This window comes from Ovis aries, chromosome 8 (genome assembly GCF_016772045.2).
Source record: "Ovis aries strain OAR_USU_Benz2616 breed Rambouillet chromosome 8, ARS-UI_Ramb_v3.0, whole genome shotgun sequence".
In the NCBI taxonomy this organism is placed as follows: domain Eukaryota; kingdom Metazoa; phylum Chordata; class Mammalia; order Artiodactyla; family Bovidae; genus Ovis; species Ovis aries.
In genome coordinates this window covers 28,481,110-28,496,419 of record NC_056061.1, presented here as the reverse complement: position 1 = coordinate 28,496,419, position 15,310 = coordinate 28,481,110, and the positions used below count along the sequence as shown (strand labels likewise).

General features: G+C 35.8%; 2 protein-coding genes across 8 annotated transcripts in view; one reads left to right on the top strand and one right to left on the bottom strand.

Annotated features, from left to right (window-relative positions):
* Positions 1-15,310, top strand: part of ARMC2 (armadillo repeat containing 2) — a 216,837-nt gene that overhangs the window by 125,752 nt on the left and 75,775 nt on the right. For 3 of the 4 annotated variants that reach the window (XM_004011223.6, XM_012182651.4, XM_060419506.1), the window contains one exon: positions 735-12,569. The exons of the other annotated variant lie outside the window; for it this stretch is intronic. In XM_004011223.6, the coding sequence (XP_004011272.1) occupies positions 735-892 (158 nt within the window). In that variant the 3' untranslated portion in view covers positions 893-12,569. Of the gene's footprint in view, positions 1-734; positions 12,570-15,310 lie in introns of those variants that run through there. 4 annotated transcript variants of the gene reach the window in all.
* The window catches only part of SESN1 (sestrin 1), a 112,362-nt gene continuing 110,897 nt past the window's right edge, over positions 13,846-15,310 (bottom strand). For all 4 annotated transcript variants that reach the window (XM_004011221.5, XM_012182656.4, XM_004011222.4 and 1 more), the window contains one exon: positions 13,846-14,995. In XM_004011221.5, coding sequence (XP_004011270.1) covers positions 14,909-14,995 — 87 coding nt within the window. In that variant the 3' untranslated portion in view covers positions 13,846-14,908. The remainder of the gene's footprint in view (positions 14,996-15,310) is intronic.

Sequence of the window (15,310 nt, the reverse complement as noted above, 5' to 3'; positions counted from 1 at the left end):
GCATTATACATGGATTCACTTGGGATTCTAATATTCCTTAGGATTCTCAAAGTCTTCCACTTTTCACTTTTATTGGGGAGAGCATAAGGTGGCAGGGGGAAGGAGGTGTTATCTTTTCAAAGAAGTTTGTCCAGGCTGCTCTGAAATGAGCAAAGTTGATTTTCAGTCAAATTCAACTGTGCTACTTTCCCAAAAGATTTCCTAACTTCTTTTTTATTTGTCAACCACTGAAGAAATAATTAACATTTTTAATGTGCAGATAAGGAAGTAATCTATTCATACTTTGTTTATTCTGAGAAATTGTGATCTGTCTTTTGGATATAAAGTTAGATGTAACATTAGGGATAAATTGAAGTAAGAACTCAATTCAGTCTAGGGTTTTTTTTTTTAGGAAGATCGCTATCTTTTATTATTATTTTTTTTGCCACGCCACACACTATGCATGATCTTAGTTCCCTGACCAGGGATCCAACCCCAGGTCCCCTGCAGTGGAGGCATAGAGTCTTAACCACTTGGACTGCTAGGGAAGTCCTCAAGATTATATTTTTTTTGAATTAAGAAACTATCATACACTTACTTAAATTTTTTTCTATAAAGAACTACTCCCGTAAAAAAGCCTTGTTGCAATTAGAGATGACTCAGGATGAGTTTAACTCATGCCATCAAAAATTAAACTTCATTCAGTAGGATCACATTTCTAAATAATTGCTGTAATTTTAATTTTTCTGATGCAGATGAAGAACTAGCATTGAATGGGAGTTTTGACCAAGACCTAAAAAACTATCACAAACTCCACTGGGAAACAGAATTCAGACCGGTGGCACAGCAGCTTCTAAACCGAATTAAGAATCATCACACCTTCCTGGAACCTCTGCCTATTCCTTCTTTCTAACATGATGCAGATTAACAACAGAAACAGGAAGTTTCAGGTCTCCATCATTCTTAAGAAGTGGTAACAAGCATGAACTTTTTTCTTCAATATTAACAAATATTCAAAGTTTTTCAGGTACTTATTTTAGTGAGTAGTCTTAAGTGTATTAAAAGAAATAAGCATTTCTTGTCAGGTATTGTGGAAAAATGAATATACATGTTGTGCTTCCTATTATGAGAAATTTAAGATGAAAATATATTCATGGTATTTCTAAGTAAATGACTTTTTATTCTATTCTCTATTGAATAATTTAGTTCTAGTCTTAAAATCCTGATGTCACAATTCTAGAATTTAATTGCTTGTCAGTTCAATGAACTGTGCAATGAAGACATTTTATGTACAGAAAGAGTGGTGGTCAACACTGTTAGGAATACATTACTACGTAAGCATCTGCACTAATTCTTACAGCTGTTAATAATAATCTTCTGGTTAGGTACCACTATTTTCTCTGGTTGTCATATTGAGAGGAAGGGGGAAGCAGAAAAATTTAGAGAAGACTGCTTTGGGCCATCTACTCTTTATTAAATAAGTAAAATAGATGAAAAAGAGAGTATTTTCCCTTTTTATTTTTATTTGAAATAAACTGAGTAGATCAGACAATTCTACTTATAACTCTCTGTGATTATAGAGGTGATCTAATATAGTAGAAGTAAATGGCAGATCTCAGTTTGAATCCTAGTTCTCCCCTGCCTCGGTTTTGGGCAACTAACTTAATATTTTTAGCTTAAGTGTACAATGTAATCATGTAGTTTAGGAACAAACAAACAAAAATGGGCAAATTGTCCAGTATGCTGACTGATGTGTAGTAGGCACTCAATAAATTATGATTTTCCACCCTTCATAGGATAAGATTGGTCTTTGAATAAATGATCAACACCAAAGAAATTGAGATAACCATTGCTATCCTATAGTAGCCAAAGAAAGATTCAGAATAAAAGTAGATTTGATACTCTGCTCTGTAGGGTTAGAGATGAACCATTAATAACATAAAAACTCATTTCTTACCCTAACAAGATACCAAGACTTGAGACTAATGAGATAAAGGCAGGCTTTTAAGAGACTAGATAGACTCCTATAAGTCTGTTAGAAAAAGCCTAAATTTCCAGAAACAAATAGACTTTCCAAGGGCTCCTCTAGTTTGGGGTTGGCTCATCCCAGGTTGGGGCTCAGCAAAATCATCTAGAGATACTCACTATAGTCTAGCATGAGTATATGCTAGGAGATTCACTCCAACAGTTGAAATCTTTTTTTTTTTAAATTTATTTGGCTGCACTGGGTCTTAGTTGTGGCATGTGGGATCCAGCTCCCCTATCAGGGATCAAACAAACCCGTGTCCCCTGCCTTGGGAGTGTGGAGTCCTAACCACTGGACCACCTGGGAAGTCCCTGGAAACATTTTTTAAAAGTCTGATAGGCTAATCTCTCAAAAACATTTGAAGATCTAAGTATTTTTACCCATAGGAGGCTATATATTCTACTTTCAGTGAAAAAACTCTCTTCCCCCTAAAAGAGCTGCCTCAGTATTTATAATTAATATAATAACTCGTAGTAGAATACCATTATATTTGTTTTCCATATTAAACTCCTCTCCCTCAGACTCATGTGCAAGCTGGACCAGGTACAACTATCTCAGTTCATTTCAGTTGCTCACTTGTGTCTGATTCTCTGAGACCCCATGGACTGTAGCACGCCAGGCTTCCCTGTCCATCATTACCTTCCAGAGCTTGCTCAAACTCATGTCCATCGAGTCGGTGACACCATCCAACCATCTCATCCCCTGTCGTCCTCTTCTCCTCCTGCCTTCAGTCTTTCCCAGAATCAGGGTTTTTTCCAATGAATCAGTTCTTTGCATCAGGTGGCCAAAGTATTGGAGTTTCAGTTTCAGCATCAGTCCTTCCAGTGAATATTCAGGACTGATTTCCTTTAGGATTGACTGGTTTGATCTCCTTGCTGTCCAAGGGACTCTCAAGAGTCTTCTTTAACACCAAAAACCATAGCTTTGACTAGACGGACCTTTGTTGGCAGAGTAATGTCTCTGCTTTTTAATATGCTGTCTAGGTTGGTCATAACTTTTCTTCCAAGGAGTAAGCGTCTTTTAATTTCATGGCTGCAGTCACCATCTGCAGTGAATTTGGAGCCCAAGAAAATAAAGTCTCTCACTGTTTCCATTGTTTCCTAATTTATTTGCCATGAAGTGATGGGACCAGATGCCATGGTCTTAGTGTTTTGAATGTTGAGTTTTAAGCCCACTTTTTCACTCTCTTTAGTTCTTCTTTGCTTTCTGCCATAAGGGTGGTGTCATCTGCGTATCTGAGGTTATTGATATTTCTCAATATCTTGATTGAGATCTTGATTCAATCTTGATTCCAGCTTGTGTTTCTTCCAGTCCAGCGTTTCTCATGATGTACTCTGCATATAAGTTAAATAAGCAGGGTGACAATATACAGCCTTGATGTACTCCTTTCCAGATTTGGAACCAGTCTGTTGTTCCATGTCCAGTTCTAACTGTTGCTTCTTGACCTGGCTACAGATTTCTCAGGAGGCAGGTCAGGTGGTTTGGTATTCCCATCTCTTGAAGAATTTTTAAAGTTTGTTGTGATCCACACAAAGGCTTTGGTGTAGTCAAAAAAGCAGAAATAGATGTTTTCCTGGAATTCTCTTGCTTTTTTGATGATCCAACGGATTTTGGCAATTTAATCTCTGGCTTCTCTGCCTATTTGCCTACCTTATTATTGGAACTATCTGCCTACCTTAAAAATTACAGTGAGAAAATTTACCATCTTAACCATTTTTAAATGTTTCAGTGGTGTTAAGCTTACTCATATTTGTCTGCAAGGTTCTTCCTTTGCAGAACTTTTTCTGCAGAACTTTTTCATCTTGCAAAACTGAAACTCTGTACCCATTAAACAACTCCTTCTTTTCTCCTCTTTCCAGCCCCTAGCAACCACCATCCTACGTTGTTTCCATGAATTTCATTTGATTAGTTTAGATCCCTCATACAGCATTTGTCGTTTTGTGACTGGTTTATTTTGCTTAGCATACTGTCTTCAAAGTTCATCCATGTTGTGGTGTGTGGTGGGATTTCCTTCCTTTTAAGGCTCAATAATATTTTCGTGTATATCATATTTTTTCATCTGTTAACTCATCAGGACATTCAGGTTGCTTCTATCTCATGGCTATTGTGAATAATGTGACTATGAACATGGGGTGTATAAATACCTCTTCAAGATCTTGCTTTCGGTTCCTTTTGATGTATACCCAGAAATGGAATTACTGGATGATATAGTAGTTCTACTGCTAATTTTTTGAGGAATGTCTGTATTGATTTCTGCAGAGGCTGTATCATTTCACATCACCAGCCGTGCACAAGGGCTCCCTTTACATCTTCTGCAGCACTTGTTACTTTCTGTTGTTGTTGTTTTGGTAGTAGCCATTCTAGTGGTTGTGAAACGGTATCTCATGGTGGTTTTGATCTGCATTTCTCTAATAAGTAATGATATTGAGTATCTTCACATTTTTATTGGCCATCTATATATCATCTTTGGAGAAATGCCTATTGAAATCATTTGCCATTTCAAATTTTTATATTTTTGTATTTTAAAATTAAAAAAATTTATTTTAATGTAGTTGGTTTTATAATGTGTTAGTTTCAGGTTGTTTAGCAAAGTGATTCAGATACACAGACATACATTTTTTAGATGCATTTCTATTATAGGTTTTATAAGATATTGAGTATAGTTCCCTATACTATACAGTAGGTCTTTGTTGATTATCTATTGGGGTGACCAAAAGGTTCATTCGGATTTCTCCGTAAGATGCTGTGGAAAAATCCAAATGAACCTTTTGGCCAACCCAATATTTTATATATAGTAGTGTGTATATGTTAATCCCGAACTCCTAATTTATCCCTCTTCCACCCCATTTTCCCCTTTGGCAACCATAAGTTTGCTTTCCATATCTCTGACTCTGTTTGTAAATAATTTCATTTGTATGCTTTTATTTTAGATTCTTTCCACATATAAGTGATATCATTATCTTTGTCTGACTTACTTAAGTATGATAATCTCTAGATCCATCCATGTTGCTGCAAATGGTATTATTTCATTTTTTTTATGACATGGTAATGTCCCATTGTGTATATATTACCACATCTTTTTTATCCATTCATCTGTCAGTGAACACTTAGGTTGATTCCATGTCTTTGCTATTTTAAGTAGTGCTGCTATAAACATTGGGGTGCATGTATCTTTTCAAATTATAGCTTTCTCTGAACATGTAACCAGGAATGGGATTGCTGAGCCATATGATAATTCTATTTTTTGTTTTTTAAGGAACATTCATATTGTTCTCCATAGTGGCTGTACCAGTTAACATTGCCACCAACAGTGTGGGAGGGCTCCCTTTTCTCCACATAGTCTCCATTTACCGTTTGATCACTTTTTGATGATGGCCATTCTGATTGGAGTGAGGTGATACCTCACTTTAGTTTTGATTTCAACTGCTCTAATAATTAGTGATGTTGAGCATCTTTTCATAAGCCTGTTGGCCATCTGTATATCTTCTTTGGAGAAGTGTCCATTTAAGGCTTCTAAATAGATTGAGCTGTTTATTTTATTTATTTTTTATTGCAAGATAATTGCTTTATAGAATTTTGCTGTCTTCTGTCAAACCTCAACATGAATCAGCCATAGGTTTACATATATCCCCTCCCTTTTGAAACTCCCTCCTGTCTCCCTCCCCATCCCACCCCTTTGGGTTGATACAGAGTGCTCTTTGAGTTTCCTGAGCCATTAAGCTGTATGAGTTGTTTGTATATTTTGGAAATTAATCTCTTGCTGTCACATCATTTGCAAATATTTTTTCCCATTCCATAGGTTAAGTTTTTGTTTATAATTTCCTTTGCTCTGTAAAAGTTTTTAAATTTAACTGTTTCCCATTTGTTTATTTCCATTACTGTAGGAGAGGGATTAAAAAATATTGCTGCAATTTTCTTCTAGGAGTTTTATAGTATCCAGTCTTACATTTAGGTCTGACATTATGTCTTGAATCCATTTTATTTTTGTCTATAGTATTAAAAAATGTTTAAATTTTTTTTTTTACATGTAGCTGTCCAGTTTTCACAGCACCACTTGTTGAAGAGACTGTCTCTTCTCTATTGTATATTCTTGCCTCCTTTGTTGTATGTTAATTGACTATAGATGTTAGCATTTATTTCTGGGCTTTCTATTCTGTTCATTGGTCTGTGTGTCTGTTTCTGTGCCAGTACCATAGTGCTTTGATAAATGTAGCTTTGTAATATAGTTTAAAGTCAGAGAGTGATTTCTCCAGCTCCATTTTTCTTTCTCAGGATTGCTTTGGTTATTGGAGTCTTTTGTGTTTCCACAGAAATTAAAAAAATTTTGTTCTAGTTCTGTGAAAAATGCTGTTGGTAATTTGAAAGGGATTGCATTGAATCTATAGATTGTCTTGGTTACTATGGTCATTCTATAATATTGATTCTTCCAACCCAAGAATATGGTATATCTTTCCATCTGTGTCATCTTCAACTTCTTTCATTAGCATCTTACTGTTTTTGGAGTACAGGTATGGTATTGGGTTAGCCAAAAAGCTCATTTGGGTTTTTCCATAAAAGGTTACAGAGAAATCAAAAGCTTTACAGACAAGCAAAAGTTAAGGAATTCAGCATGACCAAACCAGCTTTACGACAAATTCTAAAGGAACTTCTTTAAATAGAAGAGGTTACATCAAGGGACCTCCCTGGTGATCCAGTGGCTAAGACTCTGCACTCCCAATGGCTGGGAACCTGGGTTCGATCCCTGGTCAGGGAACTAGATCCCACATGCTGCAACTAAGAGTTCACATGCTGCAACGGAAGATCCTGCATGCTGCAACTAAGGTCCATGCGGCCAAATAATATTTAAGACCACATCTAAAACCGAGAAAATTATGAAACAGAAAAGTTCACAAGCAGAAGCAAACATATAGTAAAGGTAGAAAGTCAACAGACAAAGAAGTTAAGGAAACAGTTCCATACACTATCACATCAAAAAGAATAATGTACCTAGGAATAAACCTATCTAAGGAGCCAAAAGACCTATATTCTGAAAACTCTAAGATATCTATTTTTTAATCAAGCTTTTTTTTTGTGGTAGTCATTAATTTAAAGGAGTTATTTATATATTTTGGATATTAAGACTTTATCAGGTACATGATTAACAAATATTTTCTCCCATTTTGTAGGTTACTTTTTTTTTTTTTTTAACTGTTGATCATGCCCTTTGGGCTTCCCTGATAACTCAGTTGGTAAAGAATCTGCCTGCAGTGCAGGGGACCCGGTTTGATTCCTGGGTCGGGAAGATTCACTGGAGAATGGATAGGCTACCCACTCCAGCATTTTTGGGCTTCCCTTGTGACTCAGCTGGTAAAGAATCCACCTGCAATGCAGGAGACCTGGTTTAGTCCCCGGTTTGGGAAGATCCCCTGGAGAAGGGAAAGGCTACCCACTCCAGTATTCTGGCCTGGAGAATCCCATGGACTGTATAGTCTGTGGGGTCGCAAAGAGTCGCACACGACTGAGTGACTTTCACTTTCATGCCATTTGATGCACAGAAGTAAATTTGATGTAGTTCTATTTGTCTGTTTTTTTTCTTTTGCCTTTTGGTATTATGTCCAATAAATCATTGCCAGATCCAGCATCCTGAAGCTATACTGCCTATCTTTTCTTCTAGGAGCTTTATAGTTTTAGTTCTTACACTTAGGTCTTTAATCCATTTTAGTTAATTTTTGTATATGTTTCTAAAATAAAGGTCTAACTTCATTCTTCTGCATGTGAATATCTAGTTTTCCCAGACAGTTCTTTTCTCATCGAATAGTCCTGGCATCCTTATTGAAGATCATGAAGGCTTATTTCTAGGTGTATGTCTATGCAAGTACCATACTGTTTTGATAATGTAGCTTTGGAAAATGTTTTGAAATTAGGACATTGTGAGACTTACGACTCTCTTCTTATTCAGGATTGTTTTGGCTATTTTGAGTCTTTTGAGACCCCATGTGAATTTTTGGATGGATTTTTCTATTTCTGCAGGAGAAAAAGGCATTGAATTTGTAGATTGCTTTAGGTAGTATTGACATCTTAACAATATGAATGAAGAATTCCAGTCTGTGAACACAGGATGTCTTTCATTTGTTTGTGTCTTCTTTATTTTCTTATAGTTATGTTTTGTAGTTTTCATTCTCAAGTCTTTCAACTCCTTTGGTTAAATTTATTTCTAAGTATTTTATTCTTTTTGATGCTACTGTTGCCTTAGTTTTCTTACTTGATTGCTGTTAGTATATAAAAATGCAACTGATCTTTCTGTATTGACTTTTATAGTTCCAACAGGAATTTTTCCTTTTTTTTTTGGTGTGGAATCTTTGGGGTTTTCTAATATGAGACCATGTTATTTGCATACAGATATATAATTTTACATTTCCTTTCTAATTTGGATGTTTTTTCTTTTTCTTGCCTAATTGCTTAGGTAGGACTTCTGGTATACTATGAGTGGTGAGAGTTGATATTTTTCTCTTGTTCCTGATCTTAGAGAAAACAGTTTATCTTTCACAGAGTATGATATTAGCTATGTGCTTTTCACATATGGCCTTTATTACACTGAGATGGTTTCCTTCTACTTCTGGTTTGTTGAGTATTTTTTTTTAATCATGAAAATGCTACTGAATTATGCCAAATAATTTTTCTACATCAACTGATATGATCATGTGTTTGTTTTCTCACCCTTCATTCTGTTATTGTGGTATATTACACTGATCAATTTTTATAAATGGAATATATATACTTGCGTTTCAGGAATATGTCCCTCTTCATTTTTTTTTAAAGTATTTTATTGATTTATTTACTTTTGGCTTCACTGGGTCTTAGTTGCAGCATGCAGGCTTAGTTGCCCTGCAGCATGTGGGATCTTAGTTCTCCAACCAGGGATTGAACCCACATTCCCTGCATTGGAAGGCAGATTCTTTAACAACTGAACCGCCAGGGAAGTCCCCCACTTCATTTTTTAAATGTGCTGTTGAGTTTTCTTTACTAGAATTAAGGATTTTTGCAACAATATTCATCATTGATATTGGTCTGTAGTTTTCTTGCAGTCGCTTTGGCTTTGTTATCAGGATAATGCTGACCTCATAGAATGAGTTTAGAAACATTCCCTTGTCTTCAATTTTTTGGATGAGTTTGGTATTGACTTTTCTTTAAATGTTTGGTATAATTCAGTGAAACCATTTGGTCCTGGGCTTTGTTGAGTTTTTAATTACTGATTACAGTCTCCTTACTAGTTATAGTTCTTTTCAGATTTTCTATTTCTTCATGATTCCTTCTTGGTAGGCTGTGTGTTTCTAAGTTAGCCAATTTGTTGATGTTCAGTGCATAGTATTCTCTATTCTTTTTTTTTTTTTAATATTGATTGGGAATGTCTCATTTTTCATTTCTGATTTTTTTCTTAATGCAGTTAAAGGTTTGTCAATTTTGTTGATCTTTTCAAACAACTCTTAATTTTGTTGTATTTTTTCTATTGTGCTTTTTATTTACCTCTGCTTTGATCTTTCTTTACCTTCTGCTAGCTCTGGGTTTGGACGGTTCTGTCTAGTTCCTTGACAAATGAAGTTACAATGTTGGTTTGAGATTGTCTTTGGTTTTATAGTCTAAGAGTTTATAGCTATAAACCTCTTAGCACAGCATCTATAAATATTGGTGTGTTGTGTTTTTATCTCAAGATATATTCCAAGTCCATTTGTAATTTCTTCTTTGCAGTGGCCTTTTAAGAGTATGCTGTTTCATTTCTACATACTTGTGGACTCTCCAGCTTTTCTTTCTGCAATTGATTGTTAGGTTCATTCCATTATGATCAGAAATGATACTTTGTATGACTTCAGTCTTTTAAAATTTGTTAAGGCTTGTTTTATGGCTTAATATGTGGCAATCCTGGAGAATGTGCCATGTGCCCTTGAGAAGACTGTATATCCTATTGTTGGAATTTTCTGCATATGTCTGATAGATTCAACTAGTCTGTAGTGTTCAAGTCCTCTTTTTCCTTATTTATGTTGGTTCTATTCATTTTTGGAAGTGAGTATTTTAAAAGATACTTATTTGGGTGCATTGGGTGCATGCAGGATCTTTGTTGTGTCATGTGGTGCAGGGGGCCAGCGTGAGGAACTCCGCCCATGGCAAAGGTCATGAGGTCAATGTGGGCTCTAGTTGTGGTGCATGGGCTCCTGGGTGCATGCGTTCAGTAGCTGCAGCATGCAATCTTAGTTGCTCTGTGGCATGTGTGATCTTAGTGCCCCAACCAAGGATCAAACCTGTGTTTTCTGCATTGCAAGGAGTGTTCTTAACCACTGGACCACCAGGGAAGTCCCTGAAAGTGGATATTGAATCTCTTACTATTATTGAGTTGCTGTCTATTTCCTGGGCTTCCCTGGTGGCTCAGTGGTAAAGAATCTGCCTGCCAATGCATGAGATGTGGGTTTGATTCTTGGGTTAGGAAGATCCCCTGGAAAAGGACATGCCAACCCACTCCAGTATTCTTGCCTGGGAAATCCCATGGACAGAGGAGCCTGGCAGGCTATAATTCATGGGGTTGCAAAGAGTCAGACATGACCTAGCTACTAAACAATAACAAATCTGTTTCTCCCCAATTCTATCAACATTTGCTTCCTATGTTTAGGAGTGTTAGTATTTGATGCCTATATTTATAACTGTTTTATCTTCCTGGTGAATTGACCCTTTTCTCTGATATTCATATAGCCACCTCTGCTCTCTTTTGGTTACCATTTGCATGGAATGTCTTTTTCTATCCTTTCCCACTCAGCCTAGATGTGTTCTTAGATCTGAAGTTAGTTTCTTACAGACAGCATATAGTTGGATCCTCTTTTCTATTTTATCTATTCAGCCATTCTGAGTCTTCTGATTGGGGGATTCAAGCCATTTATTGCATTTGATATAATTACTAATAGGGAAGGACATATTGCTATTTTGTTTTCTGTAAGATGTCGCTTTTTTGTATCTCAGTCCCCCTCTTCCTCCTTTGTGTTTCACTGACCTTTTTTTGGAGTTACATGATTTGATTTCCTCCTCATTTCTTTTTGTGTAAATTCTGAAGAGATTTTCTTTGTGGTTACCATGGGGATGAAGTTTAAAAATGTTAAAGTTATAAGTTTATTTTGATAAGTTGATTTGCATACAAAACTCCATTCCTTTACAGCTCTGCACAGTCCCTACTTTATGTCCCCACAAGTCCCTTAGGCTCTCTTCACTTTTCATTTTTATCTCTGACTTGATAATATCAAATAACCTCTGAGGTTATTATTGATAATATCAATAACTCTCCAAAGTCTTTCTTCTATCTGATCAAATTGCCTGTTGTAGTCAGTTTTTTCCTTATTCAGTTATTGAATCTGAATAAGGATTCAGCTCCAGAATCTGATTCTTTTTTATTCTGTCTCTTTGGTGATACTCTCATTTTGTTCATGCATCATTTTCCTGATATGTCAGTCTTGTTCTCTCTCTTTAGTACACTGAGCATCTTTAAGACAGTTGTTTAAAGTCTTTTTTTTTAAGGTTTTATTGAATTTGTTACAATACTGCTTCTGTTTTATGTTTTGGGAGAGGGTCTTGGCCCCGAGGTAGGTGGAATCTTAGGTCCCCGATCAGGGATTGAGCATGCACTGTCTGCATTGGAAGGTGACTTCTTAACTACTAGACTGCCAGGAAAGTCCCTAAAATTCTTCGTGGGGTAATTCAGAGTCCTACATTGTGTTAGGGTTGGTTTCAGGGGATTTGTTTTTTGGATTTTGCCACATTCTCCTGCGTGCGTGCGTGCGTGCACACACATACACACTCCTTGCAAAGTTTGTTGTAATTTGGGCATTTGAAAAATAGCTACCATTACCAGGGATGTATCTTCTTTGGACAAGTGTATATGTTTTTATTCCAGGATATAATATCTGCTTTTAGCTGTCTTAATTTCCCTAAGAGGCTTGCCCCTGTTTCTTCTCAGGAGCTTCCTGTTCTAATTTCTGTTTTATTCCTATCTGTATTCTTTTGGATACCCTGCACCTGCCTACATAACTGTAGATTCCCTGCTGTTCTAATGCACCTCCATGTTCACTTCTGTGTTCAGTGATCTACAACCAGCATCCAAACCATTCTACCTCTCCTACTAGTGCTCCAAGTCAGATGAGATAGAATCCAGTCCCTCAAACACAAAAGTTCACCTTTTTTCTTTTGGTCCCGAGGGAGAAGCTGGGAATTAGGAGTTTTCTCTCAATTGCTGTCATGCTGTACACCAGGTTAGGACAAGCAAAATGCCCCAAATTTCCCACACCTTTTGGTACAGTCTCCTCCTGGTTTGTGTTTGCCTGAGCTGTAGCTTCCCAAGAGGTTTCTAGAGTTTTCACAAAGGTATTTGGTCCTTAGATTGTTGTTAGCTCAGTATCTCCATTGGGAATAAGGACCTGGTACATCATAGGTAATATCACTCCCCTTCTACCTGCCTTTGCTTTCCCTTGATATTCACTAGTCACAAATATGTAACAAAATTTCTACCAATGGTCTGTTATCAAAATAATTTGAAATAAACTGTTAAAATTCATTTAAAAGCTAAGATTTTATTCCTCTAAGTTAAAAATATCACTAGTATTTATATGGAATTAAGTAACTGTGGTAAATGTGTTTAGAATTTAATCTCATTCTTAAAGAGATACTGAATTGAGTATTGCCTAATAAAAAGTTCCCTAATTTTTACTAAAAAAGTGATCTAAAAAATTGAATCTTGGAAACCTCAACGAGAAATCTATTCATGGTTATTTAAGAAAAATAATTCCTCTTGTGGGGAAAAGTTTTGATACCCCATATTCTATTTTACTGCCTCCAATTATTTTGGAAACTATTAGTTTCAAAGATAAATAGCAATATTAAAAACCATGTATGTTTTGTTTTGAGAAAACATTAACAGGAAACACCTGTTAAACTGGAGGTGCTGAAACATCAACTTTGTGTCACAGGCATGTCTTTATTACTTTAGGTACAAGCATACTTTGTTACTCATTAAAATTTTCATTTCATCTCATGATTTCTAAGTGGAATAAGATAATAAACTCAGTTTTTCTTGATCATCCTACTACTGATTAGAACTTCTATTAGAAATGTTGTATTTCTAAGAGGAAGTGCCAAGATCAAAGAGTAGAAGCAGAATGAGTAAAAATTTATCCAATGCAAACTTATTTGTTGGATTCACCTGTATTGCTATGATGAAATAACCCAGCAGCAAACAAAAAAGGGCAGAGGCATGATGCAAATTCAACAGGTAAGACCATTTGTATATTATTGTAAGCTAACTAGAAATGGGCTGATATGTTTCTTTATAAAATATATTGAAAGCAGTTTTTCTCTAAGATGACAGTATTATCTTCTCACTAGGGTATGTAGCCATGAAGGTAGCTATATCACCTCCATTCAACATTATGCCTCCCAGCTCCCACCCCACACTATAATTTTACAGGTACTATCTTGTTACTCATCAAAACATTTATTGAGCTCAGTTATCAAAAAAGCTTTGATTAAGTTTAGAACTGTTTGACAGTGTCATTTTTTGTTCTGTAGTGACTCCCTAATTTAACCTGTTTCTAATAATTCTTAATAATTGATCTCTAAAACATCTCAGTTCAAAATGGACAAGGCATGGGACTGTATCAGTTATTTCCAAGATAAAACTTTTCTTTGTAGCTCTCAAAATGACTGCAAAAGTTTGCCATTTAAATAATAGTCTCACCTGACTACAGAATTATCTAAGTGTGAAAGCTAATGAAAATCAATAGAAACTGAGAATAGTGACTGATTGTTAAGTCATGACTTTTTGAGACAGCAAATAAAATTGAGGAAAAATTATTCTTTATTGAAAAATACTAATAATACTGACAGACTTCAAAAGCAATTCACGCTTCCAGAATACAATGTACTTAATACATTTCTCAAGCCTGTTTGCATTTCAAAGTTAGCATTTTTTGTAAATCAAATTTGATAACCTGACTAAAAATATTTTCCAGCTTTATTATTTAAGGAGCTGCACAATCTTTGAAGGGGGGACCATGAGGTGGGCAGAATGCACCTGGGACTGAGCAGCAGCTACATAATATTTCCCATAACTTCGGTGCTGGAAACAAAAACACCCCACAGGACAGCTGCCCTCCAGTGTCACAGAACCTTGGGAAACAGCACATCAAAAGATAATTTATACATTTTTCATGTAAGATTGCTTTTTGAAGAAGTCTTTAAGAATGCCACTGTAATTTAATATCATCCAATAACTGAGTTAAAAAAAAACTATATGAAAAAAATGAGCTGTTACCATTATAATGGTCTTTGCTGAGCTGTGAGTAATTTTAGATGCAAAAAAATTAACACATATATGTAAGTTTAATTTGAAACCACACAAATTTTACGTATGTAGGCTCAGATAGTAGCAGTGTTCACCTTATTACTAATAGCTTAACCGGAACAGCCACTCTATTCATTCCACCAGCAGGAATAGCAGCACCAATATCTAAAATTCTTTATGTATAAAAGCTTACATCATTATCAAAGTCCCATTCTTTGCATGCTCCAATTTTTGTTATCTTATTTTTTTTAACATAAAAGCAACAGGATTTGGAGAGATACTATTTGCTGTATTAAAAGTTATACAGCATCTTGTACTGTCAAAAAGCAAAATACTGTGAACAGCAGCCCTTCTTCACAGCTCTAAACTTGAAGCTGCCGAGCACTCACTGCTTGTGCCAGCAGTGGCGTTTCCACAGTAAAATAGCAGAAACTAAAGGAATCATGGCACAATGGTTTTGAATTTTTATCTACCATTGGTCCTGGGGCTGAGTACCTTCCCCCTTGTAGACTATATCTGCTGATCGTTCCATCATCTTTAATGGAGGAAAGGCGTCAGGTCATATAGCGAGTAATGGCTCTCAGAGCATAAAGGAGTTCTGCTTGCATCCTAGCTTCTATAAGAAGCAGATTAACATGAACCTGAATATAAAACACAACATTATTTAAGATATGGTTATAAGCATTTACAGTCAGTTTCAGTGCATTTAATAAACACCAAATATAAGTAATGTTTTATGTGTACCACTGAATAGCTTAACACAAGTCTTGGGTTTGTTGAGCAGAGTATCAATTTCTAAAACCAAAAGCCATCTGATCTTTCTTGGAAATATGTTTTGAGCTTATCTTTGATCACATCTCTCTTTGAATGTTTGTTAGAATAAGAAATTTTCCTTGCTAAATCATCGTTCAGTAATTCTGTAAAGACAGTTCAAGGATTCTCTTCTTTCTCCTAAG